Source organism: Aythya marila (genome assembly GCF_965140915.1).
Source record: "Aythya marila genome assembly, chromosome: 3".
Taxonomy (NCBI): Eukaryota; Metazoa; Chordata; class Aves; order Anseriformes; family Anatidae; genus Aythya; species Aythya marila.
In genome coordinates, this window is record NC_139044.1 from 17719534 (window position 1) to 17744051 (window position 24518).

General features: G+C 35.2%; 1 protein-coding gene across 4 annotated transcripts in view; it reads left to right on the forward strand.

The window, feature by feature from the left end:
- Nucleotides 1–24518, forward strand: part of CDC42BPA (CDC42 binding protein kinase alpha) — a 151846-nt gene that overhangs the window by 90865 nt on the left and 36463 nt on the right. For 2 of the 4 annotated variants that reach the window (XM_082757473.1, XM_082757474.1), the window contains exons 14-23: nucleotides 224–466; nucleotides 718–828; nucleotides 3950–4197; nucleotides 9159–9264; nucleotides 11040–11164; nucleotides 16577–16682; nucleotides 17286–17434; nucleotides 19455–19546; nucleotides 21753–21829; nucleotides 23005–23052. In XM_082757473.1, the coding sequence (XP_082613599.1) occupies nucleotides 224–466; nucleotides 718–828; nucleotides 3950–4197; nucleotides 9159–9264; nucleotides 11040–11164; nucleotides 16577–16682; nucleotides 17286–17434; nucleotides 19455–19546; nucleotides 21753–21829; nucleotides 23005–23052 (1305 nt within the window). The remainder of the gene's footprint in view (nucleotides 1–223; nucleotides 467–717; nucleotides 829–3949; nucleotides 4198–9158; nucleotides 9265–11039; nucleotides 11165–16576; nucleotides 16683–17285; nucleotides 17435–19454; nucleotides 19547–21752; nucleotides 21830–23004; nucleotides 23053–24518) is intronic. The other 2 variants (XM_082757476.1, XM_082757475.1) reach the window with 2 other exon arrangements.

Sequence of the window (24518 nt, forward strand, 5' to 3'; positions counted from 1 at the left end):
GCAAATTCACACTTCGATTAAGTTTGTGCAGTTTAACTGACTTATGTAGTAAAACCTGGCCTCTTACCTTATTTATAGAAGCATACAATCTGTATTGTAGATGCATTTATCAAAAGAAATGAGTATGTAGTTTCTGTTCACTCTGGAGGTTTTAGATGCACATCCAGAGAATTGGCCTTGCAGCTTTCTAGGTTTATTACTTAATTCTTTTTTTAAACTGTAGGAACTGGCAGAGTCTAGTGACAGATTAAAATCCCAAGCCAAAGAGTTGAAAGATGCACACAGCCAGCGGAAATTGGCAATGCAGGAGTTCTCAGAGATGAACGAGCGGCTGACAGACTTGCACTCTCAAAAACAAAAACTTGCCCGCCAGCTCCGAGATAAGGAGGAAGAAATGGAAGTGGTGATGCAAAAAGTAGAAAGTTTAAGGCAAGAGTTACGCAGAACAGAGAGACTTAAAAAAGAAGTAAGTAGTGAGAAGACTGTTTAGAATCTATGAAATTGTAGTTTTATGTAAGGTTTTCCAAAAAATGTATTTTTTGAATGTTATCTGTGAATCTTTATGTCTTTGTTATTTCAAACAGTACCAATTTTTATTTTCTAAAAATTTGAAGTGTCCAGGTTAGTGCTGAAGATTTGTCTTTCTTATTGAAAATCATCAATAGATTTTGATAAAATATAAGAATTCTGCCTATTAAAAATTGTGTATTTTTGTAGCTGGAAGTCCAAGCTGAAGCTGCAGCTGCTGAAGCATCCAAAGACAGGAAATTGCGAGAGAAGAGCGAGCAGTACTCTAAAGAGTTGGAAAGTGAAGTAGAAGGGCTAAAGGTTAGTGTGTTCAGATATTGGCACCTGCAGACTTGCTAGTCAACTAGGACTGGATCTGATTGAATTGCTTTCAGATGTAAGACAAAAGGATATTGTTAGTTTGACACTCCAGTTGATGCTGAATATTAATGCAAGCATGAATCGCATTATTGTCCAGAAAAGTGAATATTTGCCTGTTGCAGCTTTCAGACCTGTGTGTTACAGCCAACTGAAATATTTCTCAATACTCAATTTTTTGAAACAAATTGCTTCCGTTATTACTTTGTTTACCTGGTAAAAGCATTTTTAATGGAGGGTAGCTGACTATTTAAGATGCACTTGCAGCCTGTGTGGGTTTCTGTGTAGTTTTTTTATGTATTGTATTGTAAGTGAAGAAACCCATCTTTCTTTTCAAAGTAGGAGTCAACTGATGTAGCCATGAAGGAAAAGTTTTAGTGTATTTAGTGTTGAATTAATTTTGATTAGATTGTTCACACATGCTTGTGTTTTCAGAAACAGAAATTTAAGTCAAGAATATTAACTGTTATTTTATTCTATGCCTTAGCATTGTATATGGTGCTCTGAAGAACACAGACTTTCTCAAAAACGGGATGAGTTTTTTTGGTTTCTCCTTACGGACTTTTTTTCATTTACAGCAAAATGCTGTTCCCAGGGTTTTGTCCAGTAGGATAAGTCTAAACATTTTGTGCAAAATGTCAGGTTAGGTCTATTCTGGTCTTAATTCACATGAACAACAGTTTTGTCATTTTTCCCAATTTTCTGGGACGTTTGTCAACATTAAGTCACTAACAGAAGGTTTTTTTTTTTGTTGTTTTGGTTTGTTTTTTCTTTAACATGCATTCTTTTATTTTGCCTTCCTTCCTTAAATGAAAATAAAGAAATTCATTCCTCATGAAATTTGGATTTATAAAGCTTCTGATGCTCTGAATTCAGATTCTTATCTGAAAATTAAGGCGATTGTTCTGCTTTCATGAATCTTCACCATCAACAAAGAGTTTGTATAACAGTTTAGGAGGCGTGAGGAATGTATTGGAGATTTACTGAGATTAAATGGTAAGCTGATTAGTAACAACAGGGTAGCATTATCAGAATAGGCAAGTGGAATTGTAGCTTTCTTACCAACATTTCACAATACAGTGTGTATGCTTTGGGTCATGGAAAGTTGTGATGTTATGTACAAGGGTGTCAGAGGAGCTTCATTGTAGCTAAAACGTATGGTTATTAGTGGAAGAATAATCTAACCTCGTGCTACGTACTACCGATTTGGGACTGACAAATACAACTCAAGAAGGAGCTCTTGGAAACATTCCTGGTGGCTGAGGGAGCTGGGCTTGTTCAGCCTGGAGAAAAGGAGGCTCAGGGGCGACCTTATTGCTCTCTACAGGTACCTTAAAGGAGGCTGGAGCGAGGTGGGGGTTGGCCTGTTCTCCCACGTGCCTGGTGACAGGACGAGGGGGAATGGGCTTAAGTTGCGCCAGGGGAGTTTTAAGTTAGATGTTAGGAAGAACTTCTTCACTGAAAGGGTTGTGAGGCATTGGAATGGGCTGCCCAGGGAAGTGGTGGAGTCACCATCCCTGGAGGTCTTTAAAAGACGTTTAGATGTAGAGCTTAGGGATATGGTTTAGTGGAGGACTGTTAGTGTTAGGTCAGAGGTTGGACTCGGTGATCTTGAGGTCTCTTCCAGCCTAGATCGTTCTGTGATTCTCTGTGATTCTGCGATTTTTAGTTATGAAACAAAATATGAAAAAAAAACCAACACATTAAAATCATGGCGTTGCAAAGAAGCTTTTCACATGCTCCACTGCAGTGTATGTGTAGGCAATTCATCATGTTGGGCAGTAATGAACAAGTTAAGTAATTAACTACCTGTGCACAAAGGGAAATTCTTACTTTCCCCCTTCCCTCCCAAACCAATCTCTACTTAGTATGGCGCTTTTTTCCCTCTGATCTACAATTCTTAAGCCTAACAGCAGGATTTTATTCCTTTTTTTTTTTTTTTTTTTTTTTTTTTTTTTTTTTTTTTTTTTGGTGTGTGTGAGATGGAGTTACAGAAAACGATGAGATAGCAGCATGTATCTGGCTTGTACATTTAGGGGTTTTACACTGTAATGCTGACATGAACAGCAAGGCTCGTTTTTCTTGCAGAATACATCGTGGTAGTAACTCAAATCATCAGAATGTTCTACAATGACATTTAGCTCTTAAAGCCTGTTCATACATAAGCAAAAGAAACTATGCAAGGCCTTGGTTATCTATGGTAAAAATAGAAGTATTAACGAAATATCTTAGATCTGTGAGATCCTCCTAAAGGTGCATTGCCCTAAGGAAGTAGGTTTTTCAGTTATCTGTACTTCTTGAAGCACAGTCTTTTTATTAAGGTATTTTATTTACTTATTTAGACTACATTTAATTCCATATTAAAAATAGGAAGAAAAATCTAACCAGGTTATTCATGTATTTACATTAAAACGTATTTCCATACTTGGCTTTTGGCAGGACATTGTCTTTAGTGAGTGCAGCATTTGATGCAGCTATGCAGCTGTAGCTGTGAAAAGTAAAGTAATTACTCTTACTGTTTAAAGCTTGTTTTCCTGTTAATCCAGTATGATGATGTAAGTGGTCAGTTTAAGTAAAATAGGTCAGTTTTTCCTCACTGATGGTATCCATATAATCTTTTTGTAACTAGAATTTAGCCTTAAATTTAGCTTCTGCTTGCCTAGATATATAGTTTTTCCACAAATTATTTGGGCTTTGAAGTATATTGACTATATATCATAGTCCAAAGTCAAGCTGTCAACTGTATGAGTGGGAGCATGAAAGTCTTTTAATTCTCTGGTCATTTTCTGACTGCATGTAAGGGGAGTCAGAATGCAGCATGAGGTGTTTAAAATTAAGATCAATTTTTCAATATTGTGAAAACTATTACTGCATTTAAATCACAAAATGATAAAAGAGTACAATTCAGATTTGTGATTAACACATTTTCAGAAAAAATTAGATTTATGTTTTTACCTGAAGTCTGTAATATGATGTTTTCTAAACATAGACTTAAGAATATTGAGTTGCTGCTGACCATCGCTTTCAGCATTCTTGAATGCTAACTTGGAGCTGTTTGTTTTAGCAAAAACAGGTTGGTCGCTCACCTGCTGTAAGCTATATAGAATACCAGCAAGAGATCACTAAATTAAAGGCAGACCTGGAAAAGAAAAGTGTTTTCTATGAAGAAGAACTATCTAAACGTGAAATAATGCATGCTAATGAGATAAAAAGTCTGAAGAAAGAATTACGGGATGCAGAGAGCCAGCAGCTGGCCCTCAAGAAGGAGATCATGATTTTGAAAGACAAGTTAGAGAAAACCAGAAGAGAAAGGTGAGTATTTTATGGAATTTACCTTTAAGCTGAATATGTATTTTTAAGACTCACGGTATGTTTCCAGACCCACTGTGAATTCTTAATTGTAGTGCAGACAGGTGGATTTTGGCTGAGCAAATGCCATGGTTGAAAGTAAAGTCACCTTTGCAAACAAAAATAATAATGAAAAAAAAAATCCACAACCCTGTATTGAAACAGTTATTTTTGCACCAGAATTCTGGCACTGTTTGATGGTTCCAAGGTCTGTAGCTGCAGAATAGCAGTGCAGTGTAAATTGACCTCTGATATTTATGTTGCAATTTAAAATATTTTCTTGATGTTTTTTTTCTGTTTCCTCTTTTCATCCTTTGATGCAAAGCGAATATGTTAGAAATCAACTATTGCTTACATTTCTGCCAGCACAGGAACAGTCAGTTACTGTGGACTGTGGCTAATACACGCTGGGTTCTATCCAGTGTTAACATCAGTCATCAGACTCCTGTAGGCATAAGTTGCTTCATCTCTTTTGACACAGTAATTTTGTCAGTGAATTGCTTTTTCGTCTCCCATGTGGTGAAACTTAAAACTGGCCTTGACAATGTTTCTTGAGGCATTCATCAATAAAAATGAGTTTTTCCATTGGATAGTGTAGTATTGAAGATAGTAATAGTCATAGCTTGAATGTGTTCATCAATTTCATTCATAACAACTGAGAGTGCTTTATAGATTTAAAAAAAAAAAAAAAAAAAAAAAAAAAAAAGTGGATGCTTCTTTTTCCTGCTGCAGTAAGATGGGATATTAGAAACATCACGAAGGAGAGGTTCCTACCGGAAGCTTAGCCCATATATATCGCCATATATACATATAAATGTAACTATATATATATATATATATAGCCAAGCCTTGGATGTAAGTACTAAATAGAAGAGGTTTTCAAAAAAGCTTATGCAAATAGAGTTGGAAAACACTGTTTTTCTGGTAAACTGTTACCATTGGAAAGTAGATAATATATCCTAGAATGCAGTGCATGGACTGTTTCTTCATGGAGTATAGCTGTTACTTGTAGACTGGAGATATTAATAGAGCAGTTTCCTGCTTTGTTTTAGATTGAGATGTAAAACTTGCATCAGCAGCATGTTTTCTTTTTATCACAACTTAACCGTTTTGCTGATCTATGAGTTATAAATAGACAAAAGGCTACGCTGTCTTATAATAAATAAAGGTGATAGGATGATACTCTTTAATTATATGCCAGTTCATTAGTGTCTCAAAAGGAGGAATAATCAAGAAAGAATCGTTAGTACTTCTTTCTTCAGGCTAAACTGTTCTTAAAGATCAAGCTTCCAAACTCCAACTGGTTCAAAAACTTGTTTCATCAGAACCATTCTTACGTACAGCTGCAGAGGTTAGAACTAGATGTCCATCTAGTGAAATGACAGATGGCCTAACAATGCCAATCTGCTTCATACTAGCTATTCATAAACCTTCTTTCATCTAGCTTCTCTTTGTAAATAAAAAATGGAACTGAATCAAAATCTGAAATGAATGCTGATGTAACCATGTATTTCAGATGTTGGTATAAGGAAAAACTGTAAAACATGAGCAGAGCACATAACCAGAATCTGACATTTGACCCTCAGTGGGAAGGGCTTAAGCATCATACCAAGTTGGTTGTCCAAGTATATGACGAGTGATTAATGAAGGCTTGAAGAATTTGTCTTTGAAGTTGAAGAACTGTGTTTTGTGACACAGATAGGCAGAATCTCATTGCAAATATTAGGACTCCGCGGAAATGCAGAAGTTCACTGTTCAAGGTATGCTACAGATTGACATCTGTAGTAGTTCTGGAATTTAGAAGGGAAGCTTGAACACTGAATGGAAGACTTGCTATTTGATTCATGTTTGGATTTTTTTTCTAAGAGGACACTGATGTTTTTTGATTCCCCATGCACGTATTGGTTTTAGCTCTTCTAAGGAGAAAAACAAAGCTTTTTGTGAGTTTACCAATACAGAGGTGTTCAGTGGAAGTGTTGAAAAGGAAGCACCTGGAGGCTTTATGGTGAAATAAGTAGAATTATTTAAACCATAAGCTTGGAGTGGCCATGGGGTTGAAGTGTATTTAGTAGTCTAAAAATAACCTTTAGTGCAGATTAAAAGGATACGGTTGTATTGCTTTACAAGGGATATAGCATAGAGTAAATTACGTATGTTATTCTAAGCAAGGGTCAATAAGGGCTTGGTCAAAATCAATTCTCTATGTGAACCTTTTTTAACTTCCATGCTGGTGGTTTCATTTAAAAAATTGAATTTTTGTTTGTTTCCTTCAAATTTAAGCTTCCTTATTTGTTATTGCAACAACACGAGTGTTCAAGTGAGAGTAACTACCCCTTCGTATCCTTTGCTAAAATTCCGATAAACTGCATGCTACTAAAATTGGAGAGGTAGGGACACAGCATCAGGCCAGTGATCTGTTGTACAACATTTATTTATTTTTTTTTTTAGAATTGCCATTATGAAATATTTCGGAAGAAGTTGCAGGAAACCTAAATTCTGCACATTTGCAGAATTTCTTTTTAGCCTGTCAATTAATGATACATTTCTAAAGAAGCGAGTTTTATAAAACAATCTTTTCTTTTAAAAATCTGTTATATGAAGAAGCCTGAGGGCTGCTGTTTGTTTCAAGTCTGGTTTACTTGGTTTCAAAGCAGTAAGGTAAAATATTTCTCCACTTTGTACAACTTGTTCTCCTGTAAAGAGCTGGAGTGACAAAGTGATACCATAATACAGCTGTATTTCACATTGCTTGCATGTGGTTTGTGATTATATTTTTTTAACCAATAAAAAGAAATCTGGATCACGTATGATTTCTTAAACTTCAGGAGTGGATACATAGCTAAATTTTAGATGAGAGAAAAAGCTTGATGGGAGAGGAGGATGCCCAGCTTCAAAGCAAATGTGTTTTTTTGATGTTCTTGGCTGTTCGAGGTATGCATATGTAGTCTGGCATAGTTCAGTGGTTTGCTTAGTTGGCATTTTGGTATGAAAGATTATATCCACATTCTCATCTGTTTAAAATTTGTCATCTCTGTGTATTATACTGGAGCAATCTGACTTTCTGGATTAGTGACAATCAGCTGAATTACGAATTCAAAATGCAGAAAATTCCAAATACGTTGGGCTCCTTTCTGTAATCGACCATCATTTTTGACTGCTTTGAGCCTTAGAGCCTTAAAAGAACAAGTTTTATACAAATACAGAAGAAAAAATGCTGAACAAAAACATAAATATAAAAAAGCTAAATAAAAGAACTAAAATTAATTAAAAATTAGTTTGATCTGCTGTCTGAGAAATTAGTTTTGAATCTCTGCCTTGCAAAAAGAAGCAAGACTTGTTAATTCCCCTGACAGCCAATGCTTTAATCTTTTCCTGCCTTTTTCCTAGACTGCTCATCATATGCAGGGAATCTATTGATACAGAAAAGAAGTGGTGGTGAATTTCAAACTTAGTGTTTAAACAGTAATGATAGTATTTTACTTTGCTAGGATGTGGTTATGTTTCAAAGGATGCCTAGCAACATAGGATTTCACCATGAGTCTAACATGTTGTACTGGATTTCAAAGAGTGGTTGAAGCACTAAATGAATTTCAAATTAGAAATAGGAAATTCAAACCAGCATTTCTCTTAACTGGGTTCACTGTAACCACTGATGCCTCTCTGCTTTTAAGGGTGTTCTTGCAATTTGCCAGACTTGTACTAGTTCTACATCTCAGGAAAATTGGTGAGGTTGTAATTTTTTTATTCCACAGCATAAAATTCTGATTGCTATCAAGAAAAGCAATTGCAATATTCAAGGCACAGTTTCCACTGGACTTTATTTTTACAGTGTTAACCTTTTTCTACTGAGCACTTTTTCAAACCTTTTAATGTTGGAAAGGGATGTTTATTGAATGGATATTTTCTCTACCCGTGGCATTTATAGTACAGTTCCATTAACCTACTGATGAACTTTGTACTCATTATCGGTCACAGTGATTATGAGATGCTACAACATTGTCTTTCTGAAACCTCACAAATGTAGCAAGTCTCAAAAGCGTAGATTTGAGATGGGACTTACATGTCTACAACGTTGCAGTACACCTCTTTAAGGAACCTACAGTGTTGATTTGCCAAGCAGTTTTACTTAATTGTAGGTTCTCATGTTCGTTGTGCAAAATCGAAGTTGAAAAAATTCAATCAGGGGTTCTTCTCTACTGAATGACACCACAAGAGAAAGGAAGGGCTGGGGGCAACAGCTATTTGGAAATGTTTTTCCAAAAGAATGGTCCTAATCTAGACGAGAATCTTGTTATATTAGGAATGTAAAAGTTATCTGTTCACTTCTTGTTGGTAGTAAATACATAATACCTGAATTAACTCTTCATATGTGACATCAGGCTGTGCTACATTGTTTGAAGTTTACTGCCCATGTAAGTTTTCCTCATCAGTGACTCAGACCCAACTCCCCTAATTTAAGTTCTGCATGTTCTGTTTTCATATGCAGTTGTTTTTGCATATGTGAAACCTGGAACTGTGGAGATCTGTAAATTAAAATAACGTTTCTGTGAGTTTTCGGAGAATTTACCCTGAATGTCTCAGAATATTGACACAGACTTCAATCTGCTGAATTACAGCTGCTCAGTGTTTGAGAGATTCATTAAATATTAAAATATGTGCAAGAGGATTGATAAATGATAGCTCAGTGAAGCTCTGTTAATACTGTACTGAAGGAAAGATAACTCTGATGATAAAATCAAAGACTGTCTTATAGTCCTAAAATGGTAGTGTAACACGTTATGGTCTTAGTTTTAATAGGATCAGGTATTATCATTGTAATATTCTACTTTCAGCTACTGTGTGTTGATCTGCGTGTATGTTTGTAAGTAGAGTATGGTGAATTTAAGAAAGGAAACTTTCTAATTCTACTTTGTTTTACTTCTTAGCCAAAGTGAAAGAGAAGAATTTGAAACAGAGTTCAAACAGAAGTATGAAAGAGAAAAGATTCTTCTAACAGAGGAAAACAAAAAACTTTCAAATGAACTTGATAAAGTAAGTGCGGATTAGTTGTGTCCTGAGTTTACAACTCATGTATGCTGTGTACAAATCTGTCAATGTAAAACTGTATTGATTATTAGTATCTCTTAGCAGAAATTAATATTACACCAAAAGTTGTGATTAACGCTTGATTTGAATAGAGAGTATCTACATGCATCTGAATTTCAGAATGTGTGGATAGATACTTTTATATAGGTGGATATATATTTTTATATATATTATATATGGATATATCGGTGTATTTGGGTATGAATTTAGTTACATGGTTTTACAGTTAGCTAAGATTTAATATTAAACAATATCTTAATCCCCCCCCCAAACAAAGTTATTACTTGCTTGTGTAACCCAAATATAAAAATATATAGTTAATGATGTGATTACATAGAGTATATTTGCATGTCAATTAGTGTGAAATAACAGGGCCCCTCCTGCTTGCTGAGATTGTTACTCTGAGATATTTTTAAAAAAATACAAAGGATAAGACAATTTAATTGAAGACTATTGAGCAAGGAATATTTATGTTTCATATATAAATATTTATGTTTCATACATTTTGGTTACCTCTTGTTCATTTTGAGAGGTTTTTCAAGTTCATTTTAGATGAGTCAAGTCTTGCTAAACTTGCCTGTTCTTTCTTTAATGCAAAAAAAAATCTAAAAATATGATGAAAGTACAGTGTTCTTCAAAGCAAGGATGTTTGCATGTCAGTGTTCAAATTAAAGTGTATTTTAATACCAGTGTAAGCAGTGTAACACATATGCCTATATGTAGGTCTAGTCGAAGAACAGCAAGAGACTAGTCATTTTGATAGTCTTTTTGCATGTTCTTTTTTTCTTTAAATTTGGTTAGCTTTGTATTTGTCTTGTAAAGTGACATTTAAACAACTGGCATATTTAAATCATAAATCCACTGAATGGTAAATATGCAGCAGAGTAATATTAGGAGCATAAAAGAGCAGCATAGATTAAAAAATGTTATTTTTTCATGATTTTTGTTAATGTATTTCAATGCTAAAAGAAACCTTTTATGTGAGATTCATTCTCCTCAGCAGGCCTTTCTATAAAGTCAATCTGATGTCTGGTTCCAGTTTGATTTTGTGAATAATTATTTAGCATAATGAAGGTTTAGTTCCCCGTACCCAATCAGATTAGCTGTGGCTTTTGTCTTGCAGAAGGTGCATGTATGAGTGACAGCTGTGTAAATGTGAGTAAGGTTAATAGCTAGGTATTCCATTTTGTACGTAGAGATTTGCATTTCATTTCAATTTCCATGTCTACATGTGAGTGAAATGAAAAATAAAGGAATGTAAAATACCTCAAGAACCTCAGGACTGACTTGTGGTTGTATCTGTTAAGCCTCTCATTCTCCATGGTTACTAAACAAGAGAGAGAGCAGCTTTATCTCAGCTGTAACTATTTTTGTGCCCTTGTTTGGCTTTTTCATATAGAGAGTATTCCCCATCTATATGGTGCAAAACAGAAACCGTCTAAGAGTTGTATGGGTTTTTGGAGAGTAATTCTCTAGAAACTAATGTGTTTGTTAGAGCAAAAATGAAGTTTCAGTTCTTAAACAGACCTTTCAGTACAGTTGAGGTCATACCAGAGAAATGATTCTGGCTTTTATTGTTGTATGGTGTTCATTGTAATGGACATTAAATATTTTTAAAGCAGATGTATGAAATGGGAGAGGGAACGCATGGCTCCGAGTTCATAATGTGATGGAGTCACAGTAGCTTATACATTTAACAAGTTCCTAAATTTCTCATTCAGCTCACCACCATGTTTGAGAGGCTGAGTATGAATAACCGGCAGCTGGAAGAAGAGATGAGAGACCTAGCTGATAAAAAGGAGTCTGTGGCCCACTGGGAGGCCCAAATCACTGAGATCATCCAGTGGTGAGTACTCAGTATGTGGTAGGGCTATTGCTGAGTTTTTGGATTTGCAAGTGCTTAAGTGAAATTTGCACACCATCCAGGCAGGATTCTGCTGTATTTTTGCATGAGATTTTAATAATATCCATATCTGGAAAATTGGTTCCTCCTTAAGAGCGAAAGTGTCTCTGCAAACACAACTATTTAAGTGCAAAAGAATCATAGCCATTGGGTGTGGCTTGTGGCTTTGGAAGAATGCTGAAAGGAATCATGTGCTGCTGAGCTCACGCCTCCAAGGAGGAACAAGCCTGGGAAAAGCAGTGACTTGAGAGTATTTGTGTCTCGGCATTAATTTCCTTCATCTGCTTGGCATGTGGCAGAGTGAAACAAATATAGTACTTTTATGTGATTTTTTATAAGGCAGCAAGGCAGAAGGTTTGAGACTATCCCAATGCCAGTCAAGTGGTGGGTTTTTTAATATTTCTGTTAAATAATGATTTTATGTTTATAAAGTCTTCTGTCTTCAGTTCTAATAAATGAAGGGAAAAAGAACAAGTTGAAACTATCAAAAGGATAAGATTGCTTTTTATAGACGGCTTTCATTTTTCCCCTCCATTCATGTTTTCCTTCCCCCTCCTTTTTATGGCTCCGTCTAGTGTTTAGCACCTACGAGAACAGTTTGTATCCAGATATTTTTTGTAAAGATCAGTCTCCTCTCTGAAGACTTCATCACCATATAATCATCTTTTTTTTGATTTACTAATGTTCTTTCTCGTTTTATCTGTCTCAACTAAATAACTACCTTGACATGTCAAAGCAAAAATGGGAAATACTTGTTTTAATGAAAACTAGATTGTTAGTTGTTATATGGTCAATATAATTTTGTTGTCTAAATAGAAAGTTTGGTTTCTGAATACAACCGTGTGATACATAACCAGAAAGAAGGCTGTTCTCTGGGTTTCTGGAAGTGTGTAAAACTTCCTGTTACATAAAATTAAGTACCTCCAATCTGTGTCATCTCAAGACAGTGAATTCATTGCAGAGGTTAAAAAAAAAAATTAAGGGTCCAATTGTGCATATTCCTTTTAAACCACATCTCATACAACTCTCAGTAGACTGCCTGCATCAGAGCAGTAAAAATACATATATTTACTGAAGCTGTTTTTAATGGGTGGTGTATTTGTAGCTGATCAGAAATATTTTCTTTAGAAAAAAATCAAGGTTAGAAGAGACATAAGTTTGTTATATTGCATTGCATACTGCTTTTAAAAAAATGCTTGTCTGTAAATCTTGTTTCAGATTTACATGTGAAAGCATTCATAAAAATTTAGAGTTATGGAAGAAGACAAGCCAGCATTAAATGTGGATTATTTTACTTGACATGATGTAAAAATGTACCAACTGCCTACTCAGAAAGTCCCTTCTCCAATTTATGAGAGAGTTTAATATTTGAAGATGTACTGCTGAATTGGTTTAGATAAATGATAAGGCATCTTGCATGTATCAGACATCATTTGGGGGGAGGGGAAAGAGGTTTAAAAAGGAAAAAAAGAAATACTACGGGCAAACATTAAGGAGATTAAAAATTCTGATTTGGTTTCAGTTTTTAATTACTGTACATATCTCAATTTTCCCTTCATATTTCTCTCTGCATATATTATTTTTTTTCAGCATTGTGAGGCCATATAGTTGCTCACATTTCTTTCTGTGTTTAGATCTCCCATGTGTTACCCAGATAATCTGTTAATGTCCATCTGCTAGCCTTAGAATTCACCACTGTGTACCAAAATGGGTCCTTATCTGGGGATTTTGTGCTGTGGAACTTGGGGTGCTATGTGAATAATTTTAAACACCCATTATAATTGGAAACATTTTAAAAGAAAGAAGTCTAAAAAAAAAAAAAAAAGATCATATTTAATCAGCCACAGGTCTGTTTTCCTTGGAAGAACATGCAATTTAAATCCATACCTGTCTGCATCTTTCGTATGAAAACAGAATGTTTTCACTGAACCACAGAATGGTTGAGGTTGGACGGGACCTCTGGAGCTCATCTGGGGGACCCAGGCAGGGTCACCTACACCATGTTGCACGGGATGGCATCCAGGCGGGTTTGGATCATCTCCAGAGCAGGAGACAACCTCTCTGGGCAGCTTGTGCCAGAGCTCTGTCACCCTCCCAGTAAAGAAGTGCCCTCTCATATTCAGCTGCAACTTCTTGTGCTTTGGTTTGTGCCCGGTGCCTCTTGACCCAACAACAAGCTGGGTCCCACTGATGATCCTGGCCCCATTGTCTTGACACCATCCCTGCAGATATTTAGACATGTTGATAAGGTCCCCTCTGTCTTCTCTTCCCCCAGCTAAACAGGCCTAGTTCTCGCAGCCTCTCCGTGTATGACCTGTTCCAGTCCCCTGGCTGTGCTGCCATCTCAGTAGCCCTCCTCTCGCCTCACTCCAGTAGCCCCATGTCCCTCTTGTACTGGGGAGCCCAGAACTGGACACAGTACTCCAGGAGTGACCTCACCAGCACTGAGTAGAGGGGGAGGATCCCGCTCTTTCCCTCATCTCCCTTAAGTTTTCCCGCTGCTTTCCAGTTAGCTTTGGACATAAAAAAGCACGGTAGAACTTCCAGGCTCCATCTCCAAAACTAGCAGGTTTTCATTTAGGATTAAATTAAAATATGTGTTTTGGGTGCATACTTTCCACCTCTCAAAATATTTTTTGCCTACTGTTTTGGTAAAAAGTTTGCTCATCTCCCAGTGATAATTCAAAGGATTTGTTCTAGCCCTGTTTTAAGTAACACAAGCCCTAGGAGTTATTCACTTCCGTTGAGTGCCTTGCCATCTAATAAATCCCTCAGGAAATGTGCCACACTTTTGAGTCCACATTTTTTGTGGTTAGGATTGTTGCTGTCTTCATAACTTCTTTGGCCTTTCTAATTTTTTTTTTCTTCAGATTTTATAGCATGCAAGTAACTTCAGTGGCCTGTAATGTTCCCCTTAGCCTTTCCATGCATTCTTACTGTCCTCTTTTGCATCTTCGTAATGGCAAATGTACAAACCCCTTTTTGTGTTTGCTGTTATCCCAAGACACCATAAATACAGCCAATTTCTTAACAGAAAAGCTTTAGTTTTGCTTGCATTGCAAATTTGAATGTGGTAGCAATAAGACTCACACAGATCATTCAGCCTTAAGGGGAGGTGTCGTATCGGCATACTTACATTACCCAAATCATTCATCGTTCTTTGACAAGAATAAGAAATATTGAAGATTTTTTAGTCAGCTCTATATTTTCCTACGGGAGTTGGGAAAGAAATTCATTGCATCTGAGATTAACACGGTCACTTTAAAAAGGAATCTTTTAAATAGCCATGGCACTGTATTTCTGATCTGTTACCAAAAGGAGGTCGACAAAAATCTTGCTCTTGATTCCCAGAGTTCTTGGCAAGAATCTTAACTTACTACCCTCTCTGGGAGGGATTTATGTAACCCGGTTTTAGAAGTCATAAGGTAGGTAATCCCATGACTAGTGCTATAGAAGGTAATTTTTCTCTCCACCAATTGAAAAGGAATCTTAGATGGCTAGCTTAAATTAATAATTCTATATATTGAGCATGTACGTGAGAATTTGCAAAATCATAGCTGGATTACCCAATCATTAGAGTGGTCATTATTATTATAATGAACATTAGTAGACATTAGAATCAGCTTAGTGCAGAAACTGTGACTAATGTTACCCAGAATATTCAGTTAATGAATAAAATAATGAATGAAAACCCTTGTTGACTAGGTCTCATTCCACCAAATGCAGTGTGGTTGACTTTATCTGAATTACTGATTTCATTTAAAAAATAAAAAGGTAAGAATAAATAAATGCATAAAATCAAACATTAAAAAGCCCCAAAGTGTAGTTATTTGGCTTTTGAAACCTGCTTGCTTTCAGAAGAAAGCATATACAAATTGTGAAAGTGATCTGGAGTATGATGATACATTGAACAACTAGCAGAAGTTCTCGGGAAGTTCAACTGAAGGAAACCTGAATATTTGTTACACGCATTGTGTTTGAAGTAGGAATAATCAGAGGTTAATTAGCTATTAAACAAAAATTCAGAAGGGCAGGGGGAAACTTCAGGGTTTGAGAGCAGAGTGAAGTGTTGAGAATGTTTGGAGAAGCAGGGGGTTCTTTGGTTTGTTTGTTTTAATTGATTCTGGGGGTGGAAATTAAGTTGGAGTCTTTAAGCATAGTGTTATGATGGCAGATATTTAAAAGCTTTGAAAACCAACGGGGGAAAAAAAAAAAAAAAAAGGAAAAAAAAAACACACACACAACTATTTAAAAGCTAGAAAACCAACAGCAAAACAGTAACAAATCAGAAGACTCCAAGAACTCCGGGGTTCATATTTGATCAATCTCCGTAGTGGGAGAATGTTGCCACCTAGTGGACAACAAAATGGTATCTCAGCTTTAAATTGTACCATTTATACTTACTGTTTTTAATAATCTGAGGAGTATTCTTGAACTTGGCATACATTTTTGTAAAAATTACTTCCTTTCTCACCTTGAAAGCCTTGCAGTCTTTCTGTTCCTATTTAAACTCCATTTTCTTTTTCCCGTCCATTTCACTATGCATTCCCCTTGGTTGCCAAAGCATCTTATGCTGTTTCTTGCACCTTTTCCCACTTTTAAACTTTTAGTGGTTCGTATAGACATGGTCATCTTACCTGGTTGTCAAAATGTGTTACATAAAGAATTGAAAATATAGTACATCCAAAATGAACAAAAGCTGATATGCTGCTTCCATTGAGTTTTTGTATAGCTTGGGAAGAATACTAACATTCATATTAAAACTCTTACTAACTTTATTAAAGTCAGAACCTTTTGGTCTTGTTTTGTTCTGTTTTTCCCTAGGCCTCCTCCCTACCCTTACCTTCTTACTTGAACTAAATTGTAAGCAGGCGACAAAGAAAATAAAGCCCAAAGCATACCTAATTGTTTACTTTTTCATGTTGGTTGAGAGTTGTGTGTCAAGTGGTCATTATCTTTGCCTCCTCTGTATTAAAGCAATCATCCCTAAATAAATCTTAAACACACACCGAGAAGTAACTGCAACCTGTAGATGTTTAGCCCATAGCTTTTGCTATGGTGAAGATCTTCTCTTTCTTCCAAGCCCATGGCAGTTGCGAGTGGATGTTTTCTGTCTTGCCTTCTGGCTACTATCTGTAAATCTTTGCTGAAACATTGTGTTATTCATATTAATTAATGGTAGACTTTATTTTATGGTGTATTGTTTTTTTTCCCCCGTTTCCTTATATTTTATGATTTTTGCTTTCTATTCTTTTTTCTGTTTCTGGTTGTTATGTCATTGAAGTTTGTTTGTTTGTTTGTTTGTTTTTAGATTGTTTGGTTAAACCATTTTTTTCTTCTAATGTAATTGTCTAGGGTAAGTGATGAAAAAGATGCTCGAGGTTATCTTCAAGCCTTGGCCTCTAAAATGACAGAAGAACTAGAGGCCCTGAGGAACTCCAGCTTGGGTGCAAGAGCTACAGTAAGAGTCTAATTTCATATGTTAGATTTTGTTGTTTTTTCTTTAAAAAAGTAAAATTAAAAAAAAATAATAGTTTCAGCTGCAATGATAATTTGTCTATAGAGGCAGTATTAGTCAGAATTTAAACTTTCTTAGAGCTTCCCTTCTGAATAACTGAATGCCAAATTTATTTTTTTATCATTTATTAAAGCAGTAGTATCTTTTTATCTCTGATATTATTGAAGTAGCTACTTTATAATCTTATATTAGTCTGTTGAAGGAAATGTGTACTTGACGTCATGGAAACCTTGAAGTCTTTCCCTTCTGAATGTCCTTTGAATGTTCTTTGTCCTTTGATTGTCATTTGAATTGAGGCACATCAAAAGTAGAATTCACAAAGTCTCTATGATTTTGAGACTGACAGTGTAAGACATTCTCCTTGCCTATTTGTTACTTGAGGGTAAAAATCATAAGAGTACTCTCTAGTATTTAGAGACTAAATAGACAGAGATATAATAGACTGAGAAACATAATTGTTGAAGTTAGTTACATTCCTTGTTTTCTGCCTTCTCTCCTCTTACTCTTCCTTCTCCCCTTTTTTTTTTATTGCTTTTTTTTAACTAGGATATGCCCTGGAAGATGCGCCGCTTTGCAAAGTTAGATATGTCTGCAAGGTTGGAACTACAGTCGGCTCTTGATGCTGAAATCCGAGCCAAACAGGCTATTCAGGATGAGTTGAATAAAGTTAAAGCTTCCTGTATCTCTACAGAGTGGTAAGACTGAATTGTTGTAATGAAAATTTACTTTGATACCTTCCAGAGAGTGTCATCAAATCATGACTTTAATTATCTTGTCTATCAAAATTTGATAATGAATGATATGCCAGTTTCTTTTATCCAAATGTGAACAAAAGACTTTATCTGTATTTATTGTGTGAGCAGTTGAATACTTCCTTTGAAGATTTGGAATCCTGAAGACTTTGAGGGGATACCTTCTCTTTAATAATGGAATCTCTCCTAGTCGTGATGAAAAATTCAAATGCAAACAGAATTTGTTTTTCTATCTTAGAATATATTCTTTACCATGGTATTAGTAGCTGTAGTGGTTTATCTGACAAAATGCAATTATTGCATATTGGTTTGCACGGCAACAAGATGTGCTTGTGGGAAGTCATGAATGCTTTTGTTCATTCCTCGGATCTTTTTTTTTTTCTTTTTTTTTTTAACTTAAATTACAAAATCTGTTTTGAGGAGGGTGAATAGCTGAAGAAGCTATTTAGAAGCTGTATTTGTCTAGCCGTAGCAGGACATTCCATTTCTAAGTCTCTACTTTCAAATCTACTTCAGGAGTGCCTAAGAACTAGTACTAAGGAAATCTCTTGGAATCCTGTGAACACAGATTTAGTGGCACAAGCCTTCTTCATAGGCATTCACTATTGAAGCTGGCACCTGTTGTTTCTTTGCTTGTTCGGACAGAAATCAAAGACAGAACATGAGATTTTCTGTGCCTTCAAGAGAATCCCATGTTTAAAGAGTGTTTAAGAATAAGCTTGCACTGCTGCTAACAGTTGCAGCTAAGTTCTGCTAAAAAGAAGGCTTGAATTTCTTTAGCAGTGGTTCTGATCCCTACTACAAGGTATTAATTATATTAAGTAAAGACGTTTTATAGATAAAATGCAAAAATATGAAGTAAAAAATAACATACTAATTGCATAGTTTCTGTGATATGTTGTAATTTGATTTAAACTAAAGTATATGTGACTTTGCCATGAGAAGAACTGCACTGTGATGTGATGGTAGTTACATTTACAAATTATGAATCTCACCGGGCTAGAGATGTAGTGCATGCAAGTCGTCTGAGTTGCTGTAGGTTGAATTAGGTACTCAAGCTAAAGCAGGAATTCTGAGCCTTCTCTTAGATTCATACCCATTCTGTTCCTCTCACTGTTTTCTCTACAAGAATGATTTTTGTAGTAGCAATTCTGTCAGCCTTGCAGTGTCTGAGCTTGTAGAAGGACAATAGAAGGTATGGAAACTGCCCCAAGCAGAGAAGGGATAGCATGCGATGTAAGAATTTCAAATACAAGCAAAATGAAGGATTTCTCTGTCATATTTGAGGGGCACTCACATGTTTTAGAGCTTTGGGAAATCAGTTGGACAGAGTTGAGATTCAAGTATGTTATCTGTGAAGGGGGAATGAATGCCCTGTCCACCTCAAATGGGAAATGTTACCTTCACACCAGGTAACATGATGATAGGCAGTAGTGTAGTTCCTCTAAGAACAGAGAACCGGTGTTTTTTTGATAGGCAAGGATGAGAAGTGCTGTAGAAATGCATAGTAGTGTTACCTATCTGCTGCGAATCAAAAAACACTGAAACAACTAACTGTAAAATAACTGAGAGGAAAACCAGTTCTACAAAATCTGCCAGTATCACAGGCACTATGAATTAACCAATTAAAAAAATCAATTTGTAATTTAAAAATACACGTGGTCTTTTTTTTCTTGAGCATAAGATGCAGGCTCAAAAAGTTACTCATAAATTAGAGACATGAGCCTACCTAGTGGGTAAACAAGGGTAGTTAATGCTTGTTCTTTTTTAAGATACCATACTGAACAGGTCCAAACAGGTTTCTGAATTTATTTTTGCATTTGATGACATCATGCAGCTTTCTGGGCATTGATTTTTAACTGGGCAGTAGTCCAAATTGCATGAAAAGCTGGACAAAAAAAGAGTGACTTGTATCATGGGTTCTCAATATTTACATAGTTTTTTTGTTTGTATTCTTTTGAAGTAAATTGCAAGAATCTGAGAAGAAGAACTTGGAACTGCTGACAGATATTGAAAGGCTGAAAAAGGAGACAGAAGAGCTTAGATCAGAAAAGGGTATGGCAAATGATATCCAAATAAATAAGAACATATTTCACATTGGCGGGTATATCTTATCAATTAAGTGTCAACTTGCAAGTAAAATACGATACCAAGTGGTTTTGGTATATAATATGTGAGCACACCTGTTGCACGATGAGATGTATCCACAGCAGTTGCATTTGCACTTCTCATATGTATCCATTTTGTTGATATACTTGAAAAAGTAAGGTATTATCTGGGTTGGAACTGTATTATTTTTATTTTGCTTGTGCATGGTAACTTACTGCCAGAAAACTGCTGGAAGTATGATTTTTTTTTCTCCTTCATTTATGGATGAAGGTATTTAAACTTCAGTGTTGTGTTCTTCAGTGTTCTCCATTTATGAACATTTATGAATCTTTTGGACCCGTAAGAGGGGATACAACTGCAGAGGCACTCTGCAGTTCATTCATTGGTTTCTGGTCATTGATTGGCTTTTTAACCATGTCGTGAACAGTGTGGTCATGTTTGTTTTGCTGTGGTTGTAAGAGAGTTGTCTGCGATTTCTGCCTAACGTTACCTCTCTAATAACATCTGCCTTAACAGTATTTTGCATAGTTGCTGGGAGAAGAAATATTATAGTAAATCTGAAATGAAAAAAAAAAAAATGAGGAAAGATTAATGATTTGGCTGATTCTTTACGTGTTACATAGTATCTCTCATACTTGTATCTTGTGAGTCACATGGGAGTAAGGAACTTTTCAGGCCAAATGGAATTATCTAATTTTTTATAGGGAATTGCTTGAACTTCAGAAAAAAATTCAAAGCCCTGACAACAATTGTTGCGTAGAGATTTAAAATATTGTTCAGCCTTTGCAACCTAATGGCATGTCAGTCAATAATGTATTGCAGATAACATTCATCTTATATAGTTAGGCATGCAAGTGCTGGTTGACTGGTAAAAATAATACAAGCCTATACAAAATACTCAAAAATCACTGGTGCTGATTAGCAAATAAACCTTAGGGAATTGTTACTTGTTCATCTTAATGCTTAGCACTGATAACAGATTATACTTCTGAGTGCTTGGAGATGAACTTTTGATAGCATCTTTCTGGAAACAATAGTGCTTTGTCATGGTTAGCTTTTATTTTTAGACTCTTGAGCTGTCTTAAATAATTTTGCATGGTTCCTCGGCTTCTGAAATCTACCTTCCTGTTAAACAATCTATTAAGAATTCGTAATTAATATTTTACCTTGTATTTTTTCTAGTATTAATACATTATTATTTTTGTGGAAATAGAGATAAACATTTATTTATTTATTTATTTATTTATTTTAAAGTATTACTCAAAAAAAAGTTAATAATTAAGCTTTTTCAGAAGTAAATGACTTCTGTAATTATTCAAATATTTTGCTATAAATATACCTTAGTCCTTATTATCTTTGGACTTGATTCTCCCTTTTAAGAAGACACACAATTCGTGATTCAGACATCAGTATGTAAGGTCTTCAGCTGCCCTCAGTGTACTGTGATAGAGTAATTTCCCGTGTGTGCAAATCCATGTATATAAGATAATTTAGATCATCACATGCATCCCTTCTTCTGATAAGTATATTTTTAAACCTGGGAGGGGTGGGGAAAAAGATCAACAAAAATGAAAATAGCAGGTAATTTGAGATTTTTTTTTAGTCTTTTTGTAGGATTTCAGTGTATTTATGTAGGTATAGAGTATACATGTATGTCAAGAAACCCGTATTATCTGCAAATTCAGTATGTTCTCCAAATAGTATGTTTAGTATGTTTTTTATGGAAATTTACTATTTGCTGTTGTCTACCATCTTGTCACGGTTGACTGTAGAGTGTGGGTAGAGTAGGGATGACACCTGCTGCATTAGTATTTAAGCCTGTGTGTCATTCAGTGCATGTTGCAAATAGACATAAGCACATTAGAAACTTGTTCCTTCTGCGTAATACACACATGCACTACGTTTTCTTGTTCGATTCACTCCACACACATCCTAGCTTAGAAATGGTTCATTAAACATTTGCTTCTTGCTTTAGTGGGTGTATATCTATTTTTAAAAAATCTTACTCTGGAAAACAGACCAAAAGTGACAGCTCATTGAAAAGAAATGGAGGTGGATTGGGTGGATACCCAAAGCCCGAATTCAGCAAGGCAAAGGTCCTCCACGAAGAGGTCATTTTTCTGTAGCTTAAAAACCTGCTGCTGTTTTCTAGGTGTAAAGCACCAAGACTCACAGAATTCTTTCTTGGCATTTTTGAATGCGCCTACCTCTGCTCTGGATCAATTTGAAGTAAGTGTGCATCTATTTTCTTTCTCAGTTAGTCAATAAAACTTTTTACTGTTGCTATTTTATGCAGATTGTATGCATATTTGCTGATAGTTTGTTATTGTTTGTAATCATATTGCCCCATAGAGATCTGTGTATAACAATATGTGAATATTGCTTGTCATCTGAGGTGCTGGCTTTCTTCTTTGAACACTTGTAATCAAAGTGAATTCTCTCTATAATCTTGAATGCAGAAATTTTCCCAATTTTGTAGCAAACATATAAAGCAGAGGTGTTCAAATGGCCTTAGTTTGTGTTCAGAGGACTGCTAAGAAATATGAAGACTAGTTTGGTAAAAATGCGAGAAAATAGGTAAATAATCCATGAAAATGTTGGTGCTGTATATTTATTAGGTTGTGTTCATCTCTTGTTCATTTTCATTCACAGGTTTGTAGAATTCAGATAATTGCTGTTTGTCTCATCTCCACAGATCCTATATACTTAAAAAATAAATCTGTTTAATTCCTTTGTTACTTTTAGATAAAAGAGAAGTTTAGGTAGAAAACTTAGAGGAGAAAAATTGAAACAGTACTGTACATTTCATATCTTCTATTTTAATCAACAGTAAGCAATGCATCACTTTTCTTTCAAAAGAACAGCTGGGGTGAAATATTGGTCAAACTAAATTCATGAGGACAAGGTACTACCTCAGTAGTTATACGTTGGTCTAAAATTTGCACTAGTTTTTTTCTGATGCATGTACAAGGTCATCACATTTAGCTATCAAAGACATCCCACATGTTACTGATCTTCCAAAATGTACTTACTTTTCATTTTGTATTCATTTGTCCGTTGTTGTCTCATGAAGTCCTCACAATTAATACCATTTTTGATTTCCTTTTTTAACTATTTCTCTTACAAGTTACTTTTAATATAAAAATCCTGTTGGAGTATAGGAATATGGTTTTATTGTGTCATTGTGTTTTAATGCTGGAAAAAAATTCATTTTATATGGGTAGTTTATGGATTAATTGTCTATGATAGGCAATTAATGAAAATTACTTAGGTAACTGTTATTGGCACTATTTATTTCAGTTCTTTATTTTTGCACTTTTATTTGCGCTGAACAGCTTTCTTCATCTTGCTCTTTTTTCTGTCTCTCTCCTTTTTTTTTTTTTCTGCTGTTTTCATTAAAATAGGATTCCTTTTCCTCCTCTTCATCCTCATTGATTGATTTTATGGATGACGTAAGTCTTTGACTTTCAAACCAGTAAATCCCTCAGTAAGAAAGATCAGTTGATTTGATTTGATTTGGAATATTCGAAATGGTAATGCAGTCGAAATAAAAGTGCTGCAAGTGTAGCAGAGAACTATTTCTATAATACTTACACCATCTATATAGATAGACACACAGTTTTGAAGTCAGTGTTTTTCTTTATGTGCAGGTAAAGAAATCTTAATTTCAGAAGGGTATTTCTAATGGGGAGAAGATGTTTTGGGGCCTTGTCTACTGATATGACCTGTGGAAAATGGTTCTAAAAGCACTGGCATATTTATTTTATTTAGTTCTATTGCTTCATGTTATTATTTTATCATTAGTTGTTTCCAAAACTTTTCTGGTCACTTCAGTGAAAGTAGTGGGTTTTTTTCCATACAGTTAATTTCTGTCAGTTCAAATAAAATACTATTATATGCTATTAGTATTATATACTAATACTATTAATATACTTTTTAGTCTATATTTTAAGAAGTAATCTTCATTATATCTGAAGTGACCTTCTTGATTTTTTTTATTGGTATTTGAGATGCTAATTTTTGATCTCAACAGTGTTTAAATATTTGTGCTGGTTAGTTGCATGCTAAGGAAATTAAATTAGAAGCTGAAAATTGACTGTATATATTTCTTCCAGACCGGAGTAATAAGCCCATATGTGTAAACACTAACAAACTTTTAAAATAAAAGTAAATACTGTGCATCATTTGCAGTATACCACCCATTGCAATTCTGTGTATATTGTGCGTACATATGCGTGTACTTTTATGTGTATATGTTACATACACATACACGCGTATTTATACGTAGATATTTAAAATACTAGAATCATATTTGCATTAAAATGCAATGTTATTAATTTTATTCTAGAAATGTCTGCAGTGAATGATGTAACAGACGGTATAGCAGATCGGCCTATACTACTGACTGAGTTTCCTTTCAGCAATTCTGAAAGAATGCTTTTCATCTAGATGTTTTTATCTGCAATTCAATACATACCTTAGACAAAATGAGAATGTACATTTATGGTACCATAGTAGCATGCATTTGTCTGCATTTTTGTGTAGCATAGAAACCCTTGTCTTGCTGATACTGTAATTTTCTTACACCAAAAATAGTAATATAGTAAAATAGAGTTTCCTGTCTTGTTAAATGTATAATAAATTAATATTTCAATTCTTCACTGAATTAAGGAAGTGTTCGGTATGTTGCCAGAGCATTAGGAACACTTAGTTTCTATCAGCAGGCTGTTTCATAAAAAGGTACCTTTAAAATATCTATTACTCTCCTAAAACAATGGTGAAGGGACTGGAGCAGATCTCCTATCAGGAAAAGCTGGGAGTGCTCAGACTTTTTAGCCTAGAGAAGGAGAAAGCTTGGGGGGGATCTCAGCAATTTTCATAAATACCTGAAGAGAGGATGCAAGCAAGACAGAAACAT